The sequence below is a fragment of the Abramis brama genome, assembly GCF_963993115.1.
Source record: "Abramis brama genome assembly, chromosome: 14".
Taxonomy (NCBI): domain Eukaryota; kingdom Metazoa; phylum Chordata; class Actinopteri; order Cypriniformes; family Leuciscidae; genus Abramis; species Abramis brama.
Window position 1 is genome coordinate 13,955,554 of NC_139976.1, and position 23,933 is coordinate 13,979,486.

At 38.6% G+C, this 23,933-nt stretch overlaps 2 protein-coding genes across 11 annotated transcripts in view; one reads left to right on the forward strand and one right to left on the reverse strand.

Moving 5' to 3' along the window:
- arhgap12b (Rho GTPase activating protein 12b) overlaps positions 1-19,024 on the reverse strand; it is a 60,454-nt gene extending 41,430 nt beyond the window's left edge. For 4 of the 10 annotated variants that reach the window (XM_084134257.1, XM_084134258.1, XM_084134254.1 and 1 more), the window contains exons 1-2: positions 18,787-18,953; positions 8,944-9,709 (exon numbers count right to left, since the gene is read on the reverse strand). In XM_084134257.1, coding sequence (XP_083990383.1) covers positions 8,944-9,630 — 687 coding nt within the window. In that variant the 5' untranslated portion in view covers positions 9,631-9,709; positions 18,787-18,953. Of the gene's footprint in view, positions 1-8,943; positions 9,710-18,786 lie in introns of all 10 variants that reach the window. The other 6 variants (XM_084134262.1, XM_084134261.1, XM_084134260.1 and 3 more) reach the window with 4 other exon arrangements.
- A 1,249-nt stretch (positions 19,025-20,273) lies between these two features.
- Positions 20,274-23,926, forward strand: hexd (hexosaminidase d). The gene is made up of 12 exons (XM_084134508.1): positions 20,274-20,596; positions 20,678-20,793; positions 20,889-20,976; positions 21,140-21,304; positions 21,454-21,637; positions 22,081-22,152; positions 22,254-22,452; positions 22,537-22,619; positions 22,742-22,814; positions 22,939-23,049; positions 23,144-23,233; positions 23,391-23,926. The coding sequence occupies exons 1-12, from the start codon at positions 20,513-20,515 to the stop codon at positions 23,566-23,568; spliced, it is 1,443 nt and encodes a 480-aa protein (XP_083990634.1). The 5' UTR covers positions 20,274-20,512; the 3' UTR covers positions 23,569-23,926.
- Positions 23,927-23,933: the final 7 nt, after the last annotated feature.

Below are 23,933 nucleotides of genomic sequence, written 5' to 3' on the forward strand. Positions count from 1 at the left end.
GCAATTTGCCCTGGCATGCTGGATATTAGCTTCTGGCTGATAGAGATCAATTCTTGCCGTATAGCGCTCAGAGTCTGATTGTCCATTCGCCATTTGAGGATTGACTAAAGGTTCTCTATGGGATTAAGATCAGTGGGGCTGCCTGGCTACGGATCCAAAATTTACATGTAATGATCACTGAGCCACTCTTGCCTTGTGACATGGTGCTCCATCTTACTGGAAAATGCATGGATCATCACCAAATTACTCCTGGGTTGTTGGGAGAAGCTCTTGCAGGATGTTTCAATACAATTCTTTATTCAAGGCAGTGTTTTTGGAGAGAGCCCACTTCCCTGGATGAAAAGCAACCCCACACATGGATGGTCTCAGGATGCTTCACTGTTGGCATGACACAGGACTCATAGTAGAGTTTCCCTTTGGGGCTTCATCAGAGAATTAATGCATCAATCCTTGCACTTCCTGCAGAATTTCAGTCTGTCCTAGATGTTTTTCTTGGAGAGAAGTGGCTTTTTTGCTGCCCTTCTTGACACCAGGCCGTTGTCCAAAAGTCTTGGTGCAGATGCCCTCACACCCCCCTGCTGCCAATACTGAGCAAGATCTGCACTGGTGGTGACACATAGCTGTCGTATCCAAGTTGCTGGACGAGACAGTTGCTGGACGCTCTGGGACGTCCTGAAGTCTTCTTTACTGCAGTCGAATCTCTCTCCTTGAGGTTTCTCTCCTGAAACCATTTTGATGCAAATTGATGATGGACACACATCTTGCTTTTTTTTAAAGGTAACCATTGCTAAAGAACACAGTGCTTCTTCCCACCTTTTACAGCAATCAGTCTGCTCTTATAATCCAATCAGAATGATTGAGTGATTTCACCTGGTGAGAACTTGTTCACACTTTCCCATGTGCTGATGATATGATTAGTGAAAATTATGTTAGCTGGTCATTTTGTGCCAGGGCCAAAAATGTGGGTTTTTGTGATAAGGTCTATTTGTAATTATTTAAAATGCATCTGATCACTCTACACAATAATCTAGAAACATGGCTGTAAGCAAACAATAAGCTTTATGCCAAGGCTGTAGATAGAAAGATAGTGCCTTTATTACTTGGTCAGCAGTCTAGACATACATTCCAATCCACTTTTTAGATAACAATAGTAAAATAGAGTACTACACTTTGCACTGCACTGCATGCACTCTACCTGACTTTCCAATCCCATCTAACAAATAAACAAAGCAATATCAACCACAATGTTTTGTCTATTTTTGACTTGACTCTAATTGCCATTCCAATTAAATAAGACGTTGGATTAAAATGCTAAATAACACATAAAATGCTAAATAACAATTTTTTATTTCAGAGAACATACCATTCAAAAGTTTAGGGTATGTATGATTTTTTTATTAATTAATACTTTTATTTATCAGTAGTGCATTAAATTAATCAAAAGTGACAGTAACAATATTTATCATGTTAAAAAATTGTATTTTAAATAAATGCCGTTCTTTTGAACTTTCTATTCATTAAAGAATCCTGAAAAAAAAAAGAAAGAAAGACAAAAGTCACAATATACTGTTTGATTAAATAAATGCAGCCTTGGTGAGCAGAAGAGACTACTTTCAAAAACATAATTTTTTTTAAAAAAACTAACCCCAAACTTTTGAACAGTAGTGTATATCCTCTATGAGTGTGTGTCCGCACATGTTATGGTTTGGGTACAAAATTGTCCCCAGAAGTGATTTTTCAAAACCTCCCTTTTGGATCTTAAAGACACCCTCAATTGAAAAATTGATTCCTAAATAAACCTTTTTTTTTTTTTTTGGACTTATTAAAATGCAAAATGTTTTCTTTTAGGTTTAGGCAAAAAACCAACAGAAGTCTATAGTACGTCTCTATTTAGATTAAATAGAGTGTGAAGCTAAACTTACCTCACCCTCTGGACACATTCTGCCCCGACAACATGTCAGCTGTGCTCATCGACAGCAGACAGACAGAATGAGTTCGAGACAGAGAGATGCTCTGACAGCATGAGGGTACCAAACCACCCCCACACCACCCCAAACACACATCCATTTGATATCCACTGCCATCTCTCAGCCTAAAGTCCATGTTTAGTCAAAAATAGAGACAGACAACAACAGACAGGAAAGAGAGCGAGAGATCTTTGATACATGAGTAAATATTAGATTAGGGTGAGCTGTACTGTTTTCCGCCCACTAGGATCGATGGGCCTTTATTGGGTTATCCAACTGAAGTCGGTGTGTGTGTGCTGGGACAGGAATGACAGGAATGCTTGGGCCTCCTTTACTGTCAATGCAGGGAAGGAGCTACAGGACTCGGACTGAAGCCGAACCCACACACACTTCTAAGACTCTTTTGGGCCTGTAACATGTGAGCTTAACAAAAGCGTCAATGATTCAATACTTGTGAAAATATCAATGAATGTACATACACGCCAAATCAAAGGAAAATCAGCAGAAATAGACCAAAACATTAAAGAAGCTGAAGTACAATAACTGTTCACATTCACACAAAGGAAAACACCCAGCTGAGGAGGCTGAATTTAATTTCATGCAGCTGCCCATTAGAAAAGCCCTTTCTCTGTTACAAAAGCTATTCGTAATCTTTTATTAGAGAGGTGACATGCTACTAATCCCCTGGTCAAGCGTTTGTGTGTGTCTTCTGATGGCTTATTATTATTTCAAGTTATTTGAGTCTGTCATAAAAAGGATTAAAAAAAAATTTAGAATAAGGAAACACTCTAACATATAAAGTCCATAAAAGTGAAAGAGTGGGGGAGGTGAAGAATGAGAGCCGGAAAGTGTGTGTGTGTGCACCTGCAAATCTGCTTCAGGGGGTGAAAAAGTCGAGGCATAGAAAAAAGGCGAAGAATTGGGGTTCTAAATGCGTCCTCTGTGGGCCAGTCTGGTGGAGTGTTGAGGGAAACAGATTTGGACCTCAATTCTTTCAGAGCGCAGAAGCTGCCCGTTCATAAGCGGAGGGGAGGGATCGACGTCAAGAGGGATGCGGGCAGAGTATGTGACTTTGGGCTAAAAGTAATTATACAAATAGTTCCTCCAAACTGAAAATGCATCATAAGCCGCTTTCCGACCAAGTAGTTACAGGAACTTAGTTATAGGAACTGTCCACTTCTAAACAGTTCTATGAACTAGGGCCTACTCTCCCCCAAACTCGGTTTTGCTGTTTGCGTTCACACTGGCCAAGTGGCCATAGGAACGGGTAGGAGGGGTAAGGGAGTGACGCAATCACGGTGACTTTTATTTTGACGGCGCGACGGACCTTTATTTTGACGGCGCTGACAACGCCAGAGCAAACAATGCTCGCATTCTCTGTGTTTATTAGTTAGCGATCTGTCTAACAGTACTGTTTAATATGTTATTAGATAGAACTGTTATAGAAAGTAGACAGTATATGAAAAAAAGGTTATTAGCCTATGCCGTGTGGTTGATGTCCAGTGTTGCTAGCTGGGCAGATAAACATAATCATGATGTTTGACTTGGTCCCCTCAAAGTTGCGTTGGATTTTCTCTTCAGCATAAAGGTTTAGAGACCCATCTATCACTGTTTCCCATGTTTGTATAGTTAGTTTCTGGAGTAAATATATAGGCTATAATCTGTGTGTTTACATTATAGCTGTTTTAAAAATGGCGGGTGCTGGTGTTCCGCGTGCGTTCGGTCAATCAGCGTACACTAACGTCACGGGTAGTTCCTATAGTGCTGGGGCACGTTCAAGTTCAAAACGGTGCACAACGTTTTGCTACAGTTTCCGGGTTGAACGTCATGTTTCCTGGAAACGGCATGCACCTGGGTGCAACGGGGTTTGAGATACGTTTTCTCTTGTTTGGTGGGTGTGTCAGAACTGCAGTCCAATCAGCAGCAACATGTATATAAAGCACGCGGTATTAAAGTGAACTCGCACAATGGGTTCAAGGAAAGTAATTTACAAATGTGTTCGATGCAGCTCGGTATATGCAACAACTGAGGATATTAGAAGACATGTTTGTCGTAAGTTTTATTGTAAAAATATAGGATATCAACATAATGATGTAGATTTTTTGCTTCATTGCAAGTGTATGACATTTGGTATAGAAATAAACAATGGTAATTAAGTGCTTTCCTAAAAATGAGAAAGAAAATACAGGGTATTAAAACAGTATGAACTACAAATAAAGTCAGTATGTGAGGCTAAATAGATGTGTTTTAGTCTGAATTAGGTAAGATGTGTGCTTCCATTTCAGTTTCAGCAATCCCTTCACTCGATTGGGATGTTCTCTTTTGTTCTGGGCGGCAAGTGCAGTAACTGTAACATCAGGCATATTTTGTAGTATTAAACACATATTTATACCGACTTCATCAGGCTCCGAAAATTCTTCACAAAGAACACAAAGAATGGCCTTCTCAGCTGCCATAGTTGCAACTCTTGCGTCATCAGAACAGTGTGTTCAACGCATCACCGTTTCTGTTTAAAAAATGTTGTGCAACGTTTTGTCGGGGCTGAACGCAGCCCTGGTTTAGACCCTACTCTGAAGTAGGACCTAAATTAGTTCCTCCAAATGGAGTTCCTAGAACTAAAATCGTTCCTAGTTCCTGTGGTGCGAAAACGCTGACATCCGGGTACTTTAGCCAATAGTTCTAGGAACTGTGAAAAGGTTCCTCCGGTCAGAAAGCGGCTATTTACTCAGCCTTCTAAGATCGTATATATGGCATTCTTTATTCCAGCGTTGTTATTGGTAACTAAAACTATTAAAAGTAGAGTAGAGTAGAAATATAGAATAGAAAAGAACAAAACAGAATAGAATAGAATATTGAAATAAACCTGAAATAAAATATGAAATGAAAAACAGAAATGTTGCTTAGCAACTAACTGAAATAAAATAAGTTCAAGTTGAAATACTAAAATTACTAAAACTGAAATAAAAATGCATTAAAGCTAACTAAAAATATAAAAATACTAACTATAATTACTAAAAGAAATCAACTTAAAATGAAAACTGAATAAAAATAAAAGCTTATTCAAAATATTTATAAATGCTAAACTACATTTTACTCCAAAGAACATAAGACTGTTCACACTTCTCTTTCTCATTCAGTTAAGTCACATAGTGCTGTTAATTGTTAAGTCTATAAAATCCATTAAAAAATATCCAAACATTTTAGTCTTAAAGGCTATTTTGTGTTTACAAAATAATTATTTTCTTGGTTATTACCTGAAAAAAACAATGCCTTACAATAAAATACAATGCTATGTAATGGCTTCACAATACTTATGATATTTTGTGTTTTTAAGGGTTTGGAACCATGAGGCTCAGTAATTGATAGTGAACTCCTTCTTTAAACCAAACATCATACATAGCAGAAGATTAATGAAATTTGGAGGCCAAATATTCTTTGTAAGGGATAGTTGTTAAAGGGCTGATTAAGTAATCACATGGTTTAGTATTAGCAGCTGACCCTAATGGACAAAGCCTGACATGGGCAAATCCCTCAAAAGCCCAGAGTACTGTATGTTCTTTTAAGCCCATATATGTGTGCGCATGGTTAAGCCACTGTCTAGAACCTGACTTTGAGGAGCATCATGATTGTTCTCATTATTTGACAGCAAGAGGATGGTGGCTAGAAATCTTCTTGATGTTGTCAACCAAGATCAGTAATAATAGATCCACTCAACGTGGCATCCCAGAAGATCAGCTCAATATACATGACAAGCTACAGGTTTACAGACTCATGCTTATTGTCCTTATTGTTCACAATGATGATCCTTATGGATACCAAAATCTCAATGCGCATCTTTCCATCTCACTCACACATACAAAACGGGGGCAACAGCATGATCTAGTCAGATATGACCTACTTTCTATTCTCCCACAATCCCCTTTGTTCCCCCAGCAGCACCCTGTTTCAGAGAGAGAGATAGAGAGAGAGAAAGAAATGGGGGAGGAGGATAGTAACAAAGACTAAACACCCAACTCCACATGATGCACCCTGGGACACTCAAAAAGCTAAATCACTCAGAAACTACTTAGTACATATTACTGTAGACTCCCCAAACTGCAGAGCCCCTTGACACCTAAGTAGTGGATTAAACATAATGCATGTGTTTCATGTTTCAATATGCTCAAAATAAGTCTTCAAAATCTCCTTATTTGTGCATTACATTAAAAAAATATAGCTTTCATTTTTAATATCGTGGAGTGAAAGCGTGCACACACAGAGAGGCACGTTTCAGATAGCGCTTGAACACTGAATTCAATTCTCTTTCGCATCTCCTTGTACCTGAACGAACATATACACACAAAATTGTGTCAAAATACCCGTCTTGGCAAGTATTCTCGTAAACACAGTTATTATGTCTTAAGTGAACGTAAACGGAATCGGATGTGTATCATTATATTGTATCTGTGCATCAGGTCTTAAAGTGACAGCAGCTGCTCTCGGTGTCATTAATGTTAATAATCAAACAACAAAGCACAGCTTTAACAAAAATTAATATATAGCTTTAACAAATATTAATCTATATTTCATTTATATAGTGAACACTACAGTATTATTTTACATTTAGGCCAAATTATTTCATTTCTGTACCTGAATACTACAGTTAGACCTTACTTTACTTGTAACTTTGTCATATTTTATTTTTAATCTATGCTTCACTATTAATAAATACAAGTAAAATACTAAAACACAATATAAAAATATTTAATATATTTATGATTGTTAATATAGAACAATTGTTTTATATTATTATTAGTATTTATTATTACAATTACACTTAAATAAATATATTTTTTAAATTATTCATTCACTAATTTCACATTTGAAAAAATAAAATCCAGAAATCACAATGTATGATTTTTTAACGATTTATTTGTATGACACAGCTGCAAATAAGTATTTGAACACCTGAGAAAATCAATGTTAATATTTGGTACAGTAGCCTTTGTTTGCAATTACAGAGGTCAAACGTTTCCTGTAGTTTTTCACCAGGTTTGCACACACTGCAGGAGGGATTTTGGCCCACTCCTCACATAGATCTTCTCTAGATCAGTCAGGTTTCTGGGCTGTCGCTGAGAAACACGGAGTTTGAGCTCCCTCCAAAGATTCTCTATTGGGTTTAGGTCTGGAGACTGGCTAGGCCACGCCAGAACCTTGATATGCTTCTTACAGAGCCACTCCTTGGTTATCCTGGCGGTGTGCTTCGGGTCATTGTCATGTTGGAAGACCCAGCCTCGACCCATCTTCAATGCTCTAACTGAGGGAAGGAGGTTGTTCCCCAAAATCTCGCAATACATGGCCCCGGTCATCCTCTCCTTAATACAGTGCAGTCGCCCTGTCCCATGTGCAGAAAAACACCCCCAAAGCATGATGCTACCACCCCCATGCTTCACAGTAGGGATGGTGTTCTTGGGATGGTACTCATCATTCTTCTTCCTCCAAACACGTTTAGTGGAATTATGACCAAAAAGTTCTATTTTGGTCTCATCTGACCACATGACTTTCTCCCATGACTCCTCTGGATCATCCAAATGGTCATTGGCAAACTTAAGACGGGCCTTGACATGTGCTGGTTTAAGCAGGGGAACCTTCCGTGCCATGCATGATTTCAAACCATGACGTCTTAGTGTATTACCAACAGTAACCTTGGAAACGGTGGTCCCAGCTCTTTTCAGGTCATTGACCAGCTCCTCCCGTGTAGTTCTGGGCTGATTTCTCACCTTTCTTAGGATCATTGAGACCCCACGAGGTGAGATCTTGCATGGAGCCCCAGTCCGAGGGAGATTGACAGTCATGTTTAGCTTCTTCCATTTTCTAATGATTGCTCCAACAGTGGACCTTTTTTCACCAAGCTGCTTGGCAATTTCCCCGTAGCCCTTTCCAGCCTTGTGGAGGTGTACAATTTTGTCTCTAGTGTCTTTGGACAGCTCTTTGGTCTTGGCCATGTTAGTAGTTGGATTCTTACTGATTGTATGGGGTGGACAGGTGTCTTTATGCAGCTAACGACCTCAAACAGGTGCATCTAATTTAGGATAATAAATGAAGTGGAGGTGGACATTTTAAAGGCAGACTAACAGGTCTTTGAGGGTCAGAATTCTAGCTGATAGACAGGTGTTCAAATACTTATTTGCAGCTGTATCATACAAATAAATAGGTAAAAATCATATATTGTGATTTCTGGATTTTTTTTTTTTAGATTATGTCTCTCACAGTGGACATGCACCTACGATGACAATTTCAGACCCCTCCATGATTTCTAAGTGGGAGAACTTGCAAAATAGCAGGGTGTTCAAATACTTATTTTCCTCACTGTATATATATTACATATACACATATTTTAATATAAAATATTACATAAATACACACCCACACATATTATATATAGCCTAATATGATACACACATAATGCACCGTGCATTTAGAGATTGTAGACTAATACAAGCAACTTTTTAAATTCAGAAACGACTCTGTAAAAAGCCCAACAAGTGTTGCATTTTGTGATCTCAATTAAGTCTCTATTATTAATTTCCATCACCATAGCAGAGGACAGACTGCATCTCCTGCTGAACAAGTCTCAAAACAGCGGAAAGGAAGGAACGCAGGAAGAGGAGAGAAAAACACTGCTGAAACCAATTTAATCTGACAGAAAAGAAGACGTGCAACCATAAATGTCAGAGGTAAAACCGAAGGAGGGATAAAGGGGAAGAAGTGAGGAGCAAATGTTAGATTAGTCTAGTAGTAATTGTTGGAACGGCAGATAATGACAGTCAAATGATGAAAAGGAGCATTTCTGGCAAAGATAAGTGCTTGAAATGTAGAGAATGAAAGCCAAAGACGACATTGAAAGAGATAAAGGCAGAACATGAGTAAGTTTGGGAGGGAGAGAGAACAAATGCGTGGGAGAGGAAGGAGGAGGGCGAATGTCACTCGTTCTTACCTGCATGTGTTCGGTAGAGCTGCTGCTGAGCTCATCTCCAGATTCAGAGTCATTTCTAATTTTCTCCAACCCATTTCCGTGTGACATGCTCCCTTCCATCTCCACCGTCAACACACCTGGGAGTTTCCCCTGGCAACCATGCTCTCGTGGAGGGGATTCCGCCCGCCCTCGTGGAAGTGCGGGGTTGCCATGGTGATAGTTATGATGGTTGTTGTTGTTGAGCAGAGTCAGCTCGGCAACAACGCTCTTCATCCCTGGGTTCTGATTGGTGTCCCGCAACAACAAAGGCGGGGTCAGTTGCCCTGGCAATGGGGAAGGCGTCGTTGAAGGAGGTGGCCTGCCAAAGCTGGACCTTTCCGTAGGAGCGCGTTGGTTGAGATTTTCGTTCGACGATCGGCACTGGCTGATTTCAAGGACGTTGGGGGGCTTTGCGCGAGGTTTGGGCGGTGGCATGAGGGCACGTCGTACCTCTCGGACGTACTGAGCGGGGACATAAAAAGCCTTGGTGCCCTCCTCCCGCCGAACTTGCCACCAGTCCTCGTTGGTTTTACGAACCAACTGGTAGCATTCGCCCTGCCGTATGGAGATGAGTTTGTCTTTCGCCTTGTACTCATAATCAAACTCCACCTCGATATATACCTGCCCCGGGGCGATGGACAAATCACAACGGCCATCCCGTTCCGTCATGGCTCAATCTGTCCGTGCGTTATTCAGAAGGCAGACTGTGAGTGGATCCACATCTCTCTCTCGTGCTGTGTCCGCACGGCTGCAAGAAGAGAGAAAAAGAGAGATTGTTAGCACACAGGGATTGAAAACACACACACACACATGTTGAAAACTGTGGTACCGCTAATCAATAGCAATTGTGACAGACTTGATCTGATCACACATTACACAAAATATATGCTACTGTACTTTCCAGTATCAAGGACAGACGCATGGTAACCTAATCATGCGTGAGGACGCCATGGCAACTAACATATCAGTAATCCAAAGATCAAATTACAATGACAGGTCTCAAGGAACATAACCGTGCTCACTCACACACCGATCACTGAGTGAACCGAGTGATATTTTCCAGAGCATTGCCTGCAGATCCCTTTCTACCGTCAACATGCATCTGTTTGCCCCCATATCCCACTCTCACATGTACACAATCCCCCTTAAGCATTCTGAGGTTAAATATACACTGTCATGTTTCACATATGGTGCTTACAGATGATGGATTGTGACAGCCTTGGGCCGGATATAAAGAGCGGCTGGATTCACTCTTCCTTTTATTTCTCGGACTCCTTTGTTCTTTTGGTGTAACTTTCTGATGCATACTAGGCACAAAAACTGCAAGCACTTTCTGATCTGGCCAGCTCTAATCTGATTGGCTGGCTTTTTAAGCAACCTCTGATAGATCTGATCTTTGAAACATGCCGTTTAATCTACTAAATACACTACTGTTCGGAAATTTGGGGTTAGTACGATTTTTTTTTAAGAAATAAATTTATTGAACAAGAATGCATTAAATTAAACGTGACAGGAAAGACTTACATTGTTTAAAAAAAAAAAACTATGAATCCTGAAAAAAAAAATTATCACAGTTTCCAAACAAATATTAAGCAGCACAAGTGTTTTCAGCATTGATAATATTAAGAAATGTCTACTGAGCACTAAATCAGCATATTAGAATAATATCGCAATAATTATCATTTTATCGCACAGCCTTATTTACAGTGTATTAAAATAGAAAAAGTTGATTTTAAATTGTTATAATATTAAAAAATATTACTGTCTTAAGGCCCTTTCACACCGGATGCGTAACGAAAAAGCGAAACGAAAAAGCGAATAGTTCGTGTGCGAATAGTTCGCATCAAAACCATTCACATCAGCCGCGACGCGAATTTGCGACGTCTGTGACGTTCAGAGAGCTTCAACATTCCAAAACTTTCGCGCGAATCGCGCCGACAGCTGAGAAAACATGGACACTTCATCATCATCATCATCATCATCCAGTCATAGTCATAGCATCCAGTGAAGACGAGCTTTTCATTTTATTTAAAAGACAGAAAAGAAGGTTTTGGGTGCACCCAATCTTACAGAACAGAGAGTCTTAAGGGGAGTATGCTAATGTGCACAGGTTTTTTTGCGTCTTCAACTAAACACAGTGCGTTTTGTAATGTCACTACACATTACATGTAACACACGAAGTAAGTTAAAAATCATTCGACTAGAAACTGTAGATATCACAGAAAGAATGTATAGTATACTAAAAGCAGCCCTAAATAGTCTCACTACATTTTGTTACGTGTTCAAAGTAAACACGGTCTCTGTCTCTATCTTTGACGATAATAGTGTTCGCTTTCTATCCCAAATGTAGTTTGGCCTGCTAGCCTACACAGCACAGGACTATACAACGACTAAAACTATCACACAACATACTCACAGTCAAGATAACCGAGTTGGTTGGCAATGCTACGCCACACATTGTCTTTCAAATTGTTGTCCTTGTAGTGTGTGATTGGCTGAAGCCTATTCTGTCGCCGCAAAAGTAAAAAAAAAATCGACATCGAAGCGAAAAAAATAAAAGTCGTTTTTTCGCCGCAGCACATTCGCGTTCGGTGTGGAAGCGCTCATTACACAAACAGCTGATCAAAAAATAAACCCATCGCGCGAATTATTCGTGCGTCAAAATCGCGTCCAATGTGAAAGGGCCTTTAGAGTATTTTTTATCAAATAAAATGAGGCTTTAGGGAGCATAGAAGAGACTTATTAATAAAAAATAATAATAATAAAAAACGCACTTACCCCAAACTTTTGAACAGTAGAGCATTTCAAACAATTGATTTTGATATTAGTGTTTTATGTTTAATTTATTTAGTCAAAATAGTAGACTTTAAATATCGTCCATAACAAAAAGAAAACAGTTATGAGCTAGACTTTATCCCAATAATGCAAAGTTTGGTTAAGGGAAACTAACATTTTAAAGACGCACTCTCTTAACTAAGCCATGAAACCTTCCCTACTTATAGTTAATCCACATGATCTGTCCTTAAAGGGTCAGTCATGGAAGCTGATGGGTTTACTAAACATTTCAAAATAGCAACAAATATTATACAACCTGCTCAGTGTGTGTGAAGCCATGCGGCGCTGTCAAATTTAAGATGTGGATTTGATGTGACATAAGGCACCTTCTCAAAATAGCCATGGAGGAAAGGGACTGATAGAGGTTACTAAGACTGAATGAAACTGAATACTGTAACCAGACACAGACTACACCGATCCCTCCACTGAGAAAACCTTGCACTGTTAAATCAAGCACAGAGCCACATACAAACAATTCACTACGCATAAAATAATACCTAATCAGTTGAATGTATTTTAATCATGTGGCACATTTCCACATCAAATAATTACATTAATAAAGCTGTATCATGTTTGTTGGATGTAACCAAACTGTTTCTATTGGAATTATCACAATCGCATTGAACCAATATGATTTACCTGACCATTACACTGACCTAAAGTAATTATCTTTAAAATCAAACTTAGCTATATTATATTCAACCAATGTATTTTCCTTGAAAGTCAAACTTGGCTATATTACAATATATTTTATATTGTTTTGCCTGTCTTTTCTAAAATATCGCTACTACCTTCCTGATCATATACAGCAGGACACAGCAGCCTTTCATCCAAAAGCTTCACAAAACTTTTGATTTTCAACCAAGCTTTAAATTGATGAACTTTCATCTTCGAAGAGGTCAGCTCCCCCCCTCTTTTTCCATCTGTTACTCAACGAGCTTTTAAAGTGATAGTTCACCCAAAAATTCTGTAATTAATACTCACCCTCATGTCGTTCCAAACCTGTAAGACTTTAGTTCATCTTCGGAACACAAATGAAGATCTTTTGAATGAAATCTGAGAGCTTTCATTGTCCCTCCATTGACAGCCTACGCAACTACCACTTTCAAGCCAATGCGTTCACGAGAGCACCATGACACATGCGTGTTGTGTTGACGCGAGAGCAGACGTTGTTGCGTGAACGTGCGTTGGAGATTAATATTTTGTAAATAAAGTGGTAAATTATGTTTTTTTTGCACAAAGAAAACACTTGCGTGGCTTCAGAAAATGTAGGTTACACCACTGGAGTCACATGGATTACTATAATGATGTCTTACCTTTCTGGGGCTTGAAAATAGTAGTTGCGTAGGCTGTCAATAGAGGGACAGAAAGCTCTCAGATTTCATTAAAAAGATCTTCATTTGTGTTTCGAAGATGAACGAATGTCTTACAGGTTTGGAATGAAATGAGGGTGAGTTAATTGACAGAATTTTCCTTTTTAGGTGATCTATCCCTTTAAACATTAACACTGAGACAGTCAAAGGGACTTTGTCATGATGATAAACCATTCGACACATATGTACTAAAACATCATTAGAGTCCTGAACCTCATGAGAAAGACACATAAAACTGAAGCCTGTTGCTGAAACAAAAACGATTTCTCACATGAGCTTCTCAACAACCACACATCTCTTCCACTATACAAGAAGGTTGACCCAGCATTGATTTAACCAGCATAGAGCTGAAGGCTATCTACTCTCCCTCTGTGTTCACATTTTGCAGTAAAGACTCGTGCCAGTCTTGGCAGCAACTTCAATCTCTCACATTCTTTCATTTCCTGCATACTTCATCAAGCCCTACCGCAGGCACTCCAATATATGGAGGTACAAACAACAAGACAAGAGAATCTGATTCAAAGAAAACACCAAATAATATACAAAAAGAACAAAAGACTAATGAAGAGCATGACTGGTAAAGGAGAGCTGCCAAACACTGCCGACTGCACCTTAATTTAAGAGGCTGTTCACACAGAATCTGTTTTTGCATTTCAGTGCACTGCTTTTCAATAGTTTTTAAATGTAAACATGCACTAGACAGACACGTTTGACCATTGCGTTCGAGCCTCGCATCTTTTGCATGCAGTTTCACAATGACACAATGTTCTAAAAACGTGGCGCTCACGTTTAAAGAACTTTTAGAAGAACACATCTTTAGACCTTTCTTTTTATTCCACTGCCCTGCATCATGTATTTAAATGCAATGGCCCCTTAGTGTGAACTAATACCGTAGGGACACATGCCAAAGAGAACTCAGAACATCCAGCACTGAACAACTTATTCTGTGAGAGAACAGAGAGATGGGTTCTGTATTAATAAACTATATAAATGACAAGTGATTGGCCTTCTTAATTGAGTCTCTACTGAGGCATACAAATATTTGGGGTCGGTACGTTGCATTTATTTGATCAAAAATAAAAGTGAAGCATTTTTTTCAGGATTCTTTGATAAATAAAAAGTGAAATAGTAGTTCAATAGAATAACAGAAATAGTTGAAATAGTAATCTTTTGTAATATTACAAATGTCTTTACTGTCACTGTCAGACCATTTTTGTTTTCTCTAATACTAACCCAACCTAAAGTTTATAACAAGCCTGTCCACTAAAACGCCCCATCCTCCCTTGACACCATGAACCATAACTTGAGCTAAACATAGTCCATCTTCTCCCTCTGCCAATAACATCCACATTTACACACAGGATCCCCAGGAGTCAAGCATGTTTGAAAGCTTGTGTTACACTGTTATCACTTGAAGGAAGTCTGAGGAATAAAGCCCTTCAGTGATTTCTGATAAGTAAGGGACATGGCAACATTTAAAAAGAAACATTATTAACACACCACAGAGGGGAGAAAAACAGGTGAAAGCTCTGATGGCAGTTTTCCACCAACATTAAAACAGCTTGAGGCAAATCTTATCAACACTTGTTAAAGAGTAAAGCAGATTTTCATTAAAGTGAGCAAATAGACTAATTCAATCGAAAAAGTAGCACACAAGAATTTCAAATCTACCATGTGTCTCCCATTTGGGGACTTGACTGCTAACCAAAGTGGAGCTTCTATAAACAAGGAGCAGATGGAAGGTCTCCTCTGGGTGTGAGTGAAGTGTCAATGTGGCCAACGCAAAGCGTTAAGAAGTTACTACCAACTTTGCAGCAAAAGTGAGACTGTCACTCCAGCAGAAATCCCACATCATTGCAGGTGGATCTTGTTATTACTATTCAATTTGACTGAATTTCACATAGTGCCTCTATATACTGGGAAAAAGATTATTTTTTTTGAGTTTCACTTTCTGGGCTTCAAACTTACAGTAAAACCCAGAGCAGTCCCAAAGAGCTTTACTATCAAGACATTAGCACCCATTACAAATGTGAATAATCATTCAGAAACAGGTAAAATACAATATATATGCAGCATTGTATCCAGGGATTGACATTAACACCCACCAAATGCAACCCACTTTGGCAGGTTGAATTTGATTTAATCCATTTTTCAACAGTAGTCTTTTAAAAAGGTGTCAATAGTGCAATGTAGTGTTGTCAAATATTGATTTTTATCGATACTGAAGTATCTGAAATGCTTCCAATTCTCATTTTCCGCAGAATAGATACACGATACCAGATGCACTTTCTCTCATCTCTCCGACAGCGAGTTGACACACAAACCAGCCTCCGCTCACTCACTCGTTTCTTTTCCTCTGGATGAATATTGTTGGTGTTACAGGGCTTAAATTTCGGAGTGGGAGTGCACGTATTTCGCATAATTTTACACATTCTCGCAGGTTTTGTGCTCACACCCAATGTGCGCACACATAAAGCTGCCTTTCAATACAAAATTTAGTTCTTTTTTGCTGCTTATTGCGTTAAATAACACACAAAATACTCAAAAAGCTGGTCTTGCTGAGTATTCACGTAAACACAGTCAGTTAAGTGAACGTAAACAGTTGAGAAAGAAAACGTATGTGTAACAGTATAATGGATCCTAATATACCTGCTGACAAATTATGAGATAATATTAAAAATATCTATATGGCCAGTGAAAATGCTGAGGGGCTAGTAACTCAGTAGGCTAGTAACTTTGAAAAACCACTAGCCACATGAGCAAAAAAGTTAATGTCAAGCCCTAAATGTCTCCATTTCAAATGCTAACGTACTACAGAAAGGAGAAATAAATTGACAGCAGTTCTCTATGTATGTAACAATATAACCCTACTCATTTTTCTTCAGCTTTAGGTTTCAATACTAGGCTATTGCTCGAAGAAAAAAAAAAAAAATAACAACCACCAGATTCAACCCAGAGAAGGATGGGTGTATATGGATGAGCCACACAAATCAAAGCAAATTTGAAAGCCATGGCAATTGTTGAGTCACAGACACAAATGCCTTGAACTTGAGAAAATACATGTCTCTGTTAAATCTCACTTTCCCCAAACGGAAACAAGGCTTGTAGTGTGACATTTACACTCTGGGCATGATCAAATTAAGCATTACTACACAGTGGTCTTCAACATTACATAACATTTAGCAGCACTAAAAGCCAACATGAACCTACTATCAAATCAGCCCGTTGTAAATTTAAAGGCAAACATCATGACGAGAGGTTCACAATATGATTTCTTTCTTTCTACCTGTATGTCTAAATTTGAAACCTGGGAAAATCCTGAGTTTTAAAGCAGTGTTTATATATGGCTGACAGATAACAGAAAACATTTTGAATCCCACAGTCTGAGCAAGGAGGATCCAAAGATTAGCCAGGATTACACTCACAAACACTGTCATCTTCTTTCAAAAATGTTTTTATTTTGCGCAAAATTAAGTGTTTTGGTTTGATTAGCCTAGTTTGCAAGTGATTTATAAGCAAAAGACAAGAAGAAAAAGTCTTTAAAAGTTTTGCAAACTATTACATGCTATTTAAGAGAAAGTGAATGAAAAAGTAGTGTTTTGTTCATTATTGACTTGTATTGTGTTGACAACTAATTTTTATAAAATTTTGTGTAACGATGTAATGTGTGGAGAACGGAAGTGATGAGTAAACAAGATGGATGAAGCTCTCTACTACTTCTCTGCTTAATAACACAAGTAGTATTTGATCCCAGTAGAAACAATACATTTAGGCGTGGTTTTACAGACAGGGCTTAGATTAAGCAAGGAGTAGGCCTATAGTTAAATTAGGACAATTAGCTTTTATAAACGTTTCTTAGAAAAGAACATTACTGATGTGCATCTTGAAACAAAACAATGGCACTGACATATTTTAAGATATGTCAGTGCAAGTTGCTTTCAGTTAAAACAGCTTAAACATGTATTTTAGTCTGGGACTAGGCTTAAGCCTTGTCTGTGAAACCGGCCATTAATCCACATCACTACCAGAACATGAATGCCACAGTGTCCATCACTAATAGATCAGACATAAGTCTTTAGTCTCTCATTCATGACTTTCACCCACATTTGAACTAAAAGACTGTAGCCTACATTTTTTGAAAATATAACAAGTCATGTGATCAACACAGAATTGATAGAATCACCCTGTAGCCTATTGTGACAAGACCTTTGACAGATTAATGCCTGTTTGAAATTAATTTGTGACTTTCAGTTAAAAAAAGGCCCTGAAACTCTAAAAATTGAGTTTTCTTTTTCAACAGTCAGTGAAAGGAAGTGCCGAATAAAAATTTAATCGAAAACCAAAACCTTGAAAAGGAAAAATGTTTCACTGTGAATTTTTCTTTTCAAAAACATAGTTAAAAGAGTTGAATGGCTAAGCTTGACAAATGCAGCCAGCGCTACAATTTTGCTAGCCTATTACATTTTTTTCAATGTATTTACTTGTCTTCCTGCCTGTAGAAAGGCTCCAAGGAATAGGCATTAAAATGAGTATTTAAAAAGCAATTAATTTGACTCAATAAAATCAGAAATGGTTCTTTGTCATTCATCTTACTGACTTCAAACTGAGTCTTAAACCGATTAAACTCTTGTCTCCCTTCGACAAACAAACACTAAGGCTGGACAACCCCAGCCAGCAAAAAACCGGTTTGTTTGTCTAATCTACTGAGCCACTTAGCAGCCGTGAACACAAAGTGACCTTGCAGGCGGGACACGCATTATCGACAGCACTTTGTGAAGTGATTTTCAGCCGTCAGGTTCTCACACGTCAAACACTATTTGTCTTTGTTGCAGCGGTTCATTCAAGACGCATGCAGATGAGCCCAAACGTGAGCCGTCACTATTCCTCCAGCGAGCCAGTCCGTAAGTAGAGAGCCCCGTTTCCCCTGGTAACCCGCCTTTGTTTGTGTAGCGGCTGGTCACTCATCACGGTCGCCAGTGCAGTCCCTCCCCGGACGAAGGCGACAGCGAGGCCGCGGGAGAAAGGGGGAAGGGTCGGTTCGGCCCATACACTTTGAAACAAAATACAGAAGTACAAACCAACAGTTCTGCCCAAGAAATGTTTACTGTTATAAATAACAGCTCGTTGAAACAAATGATGTGCCATCACAATAATGACACATTTTTTCCAATAGCAAGAATAAACATGCCAACTGCCAACACTAATTCTCGACTAGGATACTCATCATAACTTTGATGAACGGTTTGCGCCCTTTTGACTGATGACAGCTTATTACTTGCAAGCCAAGTGGCAATCAAAACAAACCACATATTATAAACACAGGTCTGAGTAAACCCTCTAAATCACCTCATAACTAGATAATAAAAATGAGCTGGGGTGTCAAATGCGAGGGAAACACATGGCTGTAATTTAAAAACCCGATGGGAGCATTTTGCCGCAGCACGATAGCAGGTTCCCCAAACCACGGATTACTAAAGCGGCTGTCGTGGTTGGCCGCAAGGTAGCAAACCGCTACGCAACAATCAGTCCCCAGCGGTCCCAACAATGCAACTCTTTATATTTGCAACAATGCGCCTTTGAAGCATAGGAATGAACGCAGAAATCTGCTCATACTGACCTGGCGTTCAGGGGGATCTGGGAGCGGTCATGCCCGTTAGTTGGTGGGTCTTTGAAATAAACTTTTCCCTTGCGGTCCTTGGCACTTGCGTGAAAAGATACTGCGCGGCAGCAACACAAAACACACGATCTGACCGCCTCGCGCTTCCAATCGCAGTAGTTCTCTGTGGGTGAGTGCATGCGCGTTCGCGTTCGCGTCGCTGCGCACTCCCGCCTGTCCTGTGAAGCTCTTTTGGACTGCTGATGCTCCTGTGTTACTGCATCAGGCCCCCTCGTGGTGCTGCAAGGCTCCCATTGATCCCCCTTCTGTTCAATGGAAAGTACGCAGAAGCGTTTGCGTAGTTCTGCATGCACAACACTTTTTTTGTAGGCTACACACGAGAATACGAACGTTTATTTTATTATATTTATTCTATTGCATTTTTTTTTTTGCATTTGTCATTATATATTTTATTATATATATTATTCATTTTAAAAAAATGTTTATTTTCTATTATTCTCTATCCTGTTCTACATTCTAGTATTCTATATTTTTGTGTGAAATTTGCCCAGATTGCAGGGACTTTTATAAGATTTGTGTTTATATAAACCATTAATAGAAACAAGCATATTTCTTTTCTTTTTATTATTTATTTAGGGGTTCATTGCAATAGTCTTCTAATTTTTTATAAGAAAATTCAAATTGAAAATCAGTGTTATTAGGTAAGCTTCTTTTTTTTTTGCATAACTATTTTTATTTTCAAAAGCAAATGTGATCATTTGTACAGAGACAACTATTATTTATTTCTCCTGTTTCATTCAACAAGCAATTATTACCACACACATTGTGACATTTAGTAACAGTAATTGGCCACAGTTCATGAATCACCTTCCGGGAGTAGAACCATTTTAACAATTTAGCTGTCACCAATTACATTGTATTTTATTTGATTGAACTATTAATGTCAATATCACTAATAATGTACATTGAACCACTGTCCACTAGAGTGTGGGAGTGTGACATGTTCGACATGAGATGCTCAAATTCTGTTGCTACACATTCCAGTATCTTAAATTAATATGCTTTCAAAGTGTAAATGAAAACCCCCGATGCAAAAGCCTCTAAAAGCCACCTCTGTCAAAACTGAGATAATAATATTGAGTGAATGCTCTCCGCACATAGTATACGCTCATCAAATACTTTCATTTCAAACTCACTAAATCCCAGCCTCAGCCCTGTTTATGGCATTATTGTAGGCTATATTTTTTAGGCTTTTGCATAGAATTTGCATTATCGGAATTATTTTTATTTATTTATTTGTGTGTGTGTGTGTGTGTGTGTGTGTGTGTGTGTGTGTGTGTGTGTTAATATACTCTTATTCTAAAATAACATCCCTGCAGAGAACCAGTTCAAGTCTTCCGGTTCTGAGCGGACGTAAAAAGCGCTTGTAGTCCTACGTCTGTATTGCTGCGGGTTTAAGAATGCACAAAAAAACTACAATTCCCGTCGTGCTTTAACAGGGTTGTAGGAGTGTACAGTAAAAAAATAAATAAACAGCCGTTCTTTCTCATGCTAAGCATCGTTGGGTTGAATGAAATTGCGTATTTTTTGATAGAGGAACAAAGCTGAATAAGAAACACATGAAAGGGGAATCTGTGCACATTATACCGTCTCGTATTTCAAATATGGTGTAAGAGTTACAATCTTTTTAAGGCGCTGTTAGCTTTTTTATTGTGCAGCACCTGCTATGGACCTGTCATTGCGCAGTTGCAAAAAGTTAGTTCATTTGGACCTGAAAGGGGCACCTCCTAGAATTGACTACCTAATTCAGGTACCTCTCCTTTTACTCTAATATTAACTGTCTAAATAAAACAAACGAATTAAGGAATTAACCATGATTATGTTTCCTCAGTTGATCCAGTTATTTGCTGAGCTTGGTGCCAATGGCTTGCTCATTGAATATGAGGATATGTTTCCATATGAAGGAGAGCTGAAAGTTCTGCAGTCTACGACTCAGCCTCCATACAGGTGAGGGTATATATTTTAAATGTAGAATTTATTTTATTTTATTTATTTATTTTTTGGATAATTTATCTGATGAAAAATGTCTAATATTCAAACAGCCGTGAGGAGATTGCATCTATCCAGGATGCTGCCAGTAAAAGAGGGCTGGAGATCATTCCCCTGGTGCAGATGTTTGGACATTTGGAAGTAACTATGAAACTGATTTTTGTAATTTACATAGAGTAAGAAAGAGCCAAAGATTTGCAAGTTTAATATCAAAACACTACGCATTAAAAGAATTGTATCAACAAAATAAACAAAATCAAATCATGCATATTCAAACATTAATATTTAAAATTTTCTCAATCAGTTTGTCCTGAAGCACAAGGTGTTTAGAGATCTGCGGGAGGTGGACTACTGTCTGGGAACTCTGAACCCACACCATGATCGAGGAGTTAGGCTGGTGCAAGAGATGCTAAAACAAGTCATGAAGCTCCACCCTAAGAGTACCAACCTGCACATCGGAGCCGATGAGGTCAAGCCCAACCTTCTGTCAATAAAAAGAGTCACATGTCTGATTCCTGCAAGAAAAACTGTTCAGATCTTGAAAAAATAGATGTCTGACATAGGTTGCTAGTTTAATATTGGTCTGTTGATCAAATAACATTTGTTTAATTTTCATAGGTGTACATGCTTGGTCTCGGAGATGAGTCCAAACAGTGGTTAAGTGCTCCAGGTCGGAGCGTTCACAAGCTGTTCCTCAGTCATGTCATTAAAGTGGCGAAGGGAATTCAGAAAAGTGTGCCCAACCTTAAGTTGATCATGTGGGATGATATGCTCAGGTCCATGACCCCTGAGACCATTAAAGGTGAGCATTTCATTATTATGATTTTGCTGTGTACAAGAGGAAAGGATATATTCAATAAATAGTGCCATATGTGAAAAATGTCTTAATTTTCTCACCCTCATGTTGTTCCAAACCTAAATTTTTATGTAACCTCTAAATGACATAATTTTTATTTTTGTGTGAGCCAATTGGCAAAAATCATACAATTATACATAAAAAGACAATAGAAAGTTTTTTTGGAGGGGGTTTGGACCTTCAAACAAGGTCTAAAGGGCTGTTCACTGAGGAGGATGCACTTTTTTAATTGTTGGTCTTTGACTGATGTGACACATCTTGCTGTTCAAATATCGTACTTAAATGCTCCACACTTACACAAAGTGAAATAAAAGAAATTAAATAAATAATATAATATGACAAAATCAAACTTAGCAGTAATTCCTATCCAATTTGTGATATTATTCTAGAGAGCGGTCTTGTTGGATTAGTGCAACCAATGTTGTGGGATTACAGCCCTGCTCTGGATGTCAAAACCACTGGTACGTTGCTCAGTATTTTACATTACGTTTAAGTTACTGTTAAATGCTTTGAATTATTTGTTCATAATAATGCTTGATCATTTTACATGCACTCTCTCCAGTTGAGCTAATGGAGCTATATAAGTCTGCGGGTATGTCACAGCAGTGGGTCGCCAGCTCTTTTAAAGGCTCGACCACCGTGCACACCTGCGTGACCAGCACTCAGAGGCATGTGGACAACCATTTGCAATGGCTCAAAGTGGTATCCAGCCTGTCAGCTGGCATTGAGCTACAGGGAATTGCACTAACTGGATGGCAAAGGTTAGATGACATCCTCACTATCACTAGAATCAGTCTTCTTATTGGCCAAGGCAACGACATATATGTTTCTTTTTTTCCCTTAAGATATGACCACCTGTCTGTTTTGTGTGAACTGATGCCCGTGAGTTTGCCCTCTCTGGCGTCTTGTTTGCAAACTCTTCTGCACGGTCAGTCTCTTTTATTTTTACTCCTTTAAGTTTCTTTTTCTTTAGTGCTTGCGTGGCAAATTGGTTGGAGTAAATGCATATTATGAATGCTAGACTCACTATAGCTGCTCACTGTGATTCAGGTTGCTTTACTGAAGAGGTTCAAAAGAAGGTGGTTAAGACACTTGGCACTGTGGAAGTAGGAGACTTAGAGAGGTACCTTTAATTCATACACGTGTCCTGAAAGAAAAAAGCATGTGAGTGTGTAACACTAAGAAACCTCAAGGGTTACTTTGAAATAGACTCATTTACAGCATATTCTTTGGCCTCTGTGTCCCAGATCGTCTTCCAAGATGCCTTCCTCCTTTGTTGGGGCGAAACTAGCTGAACTCATAGTGAAGCTGACGTCTTTGCTGGAGTCTGCAGAACTGAGACAATTTCAGAACAATATGTGAGTTCAGGGCCATTAGGGTTTCACTTTTAAAAGATGCTTTGAAGTTATTGCAAAGTTCTCACTAACAGTTGTATTCATTTTTGCATAATAGGTTTGTGAGGGGCTGGTTCACGCCATATCACATTCAAAGGAAGACCGTTAACCCACTTATTGCTCAACAGATTAAAACACAAGCAAAAATGTAAGTCTTTTATTATGAATACAGTAGTGTATGTATAGTTAGCTTTTTTCACAACATTCTTTCTTACCATGTTTCTTATTCAAGTGCATGTGCATTTTAAACAAGTCCCTTATATGATAATATATATCCCTATTTTTCTTCTCGTCTGCTCCAACAGGATTCTTGATGATGTGGAGATTCAGGTGCAAGAGGTGAGGGGAGAGATGTGTCTTCTGTACTCAGTCTCTACAGTTCAGGAGTGGATGGACCAACACGTCACCCCAGTGCTGGAGCCTCTGCGCAACCTACTGAGAGACACTGAAAGTGTTCTAAATGAAATGGGATTCTGTACTTAATCTACCTCTCAGTCTTAATCTTAAATTTGGTGCATGAATTTCATTTGAAAACTTTCTTTGGTTCCTTTCTATTTAAACTCCACTTGCAGTGCAATGTAAAGCATATAGAACAACAACTGAACATCTGAACATTCACAAACAATTGAGATGGCTTGTGTTTGTGACTAGCTATTGTATTCTTTAAAAAACAATTGCAAAAATAAATTTGTTTTGGGGGGGGGGGGGTTTAATATATAATAAAATATAACACTACTATGATATTTGTTTCATTTAAAATGATCACCAGTATGTACATGAATGAAATTAAAATCTCTCATTCTGATTTCCATGCAGAATAAATACATTTTAAACTTTTAAACTTGTTT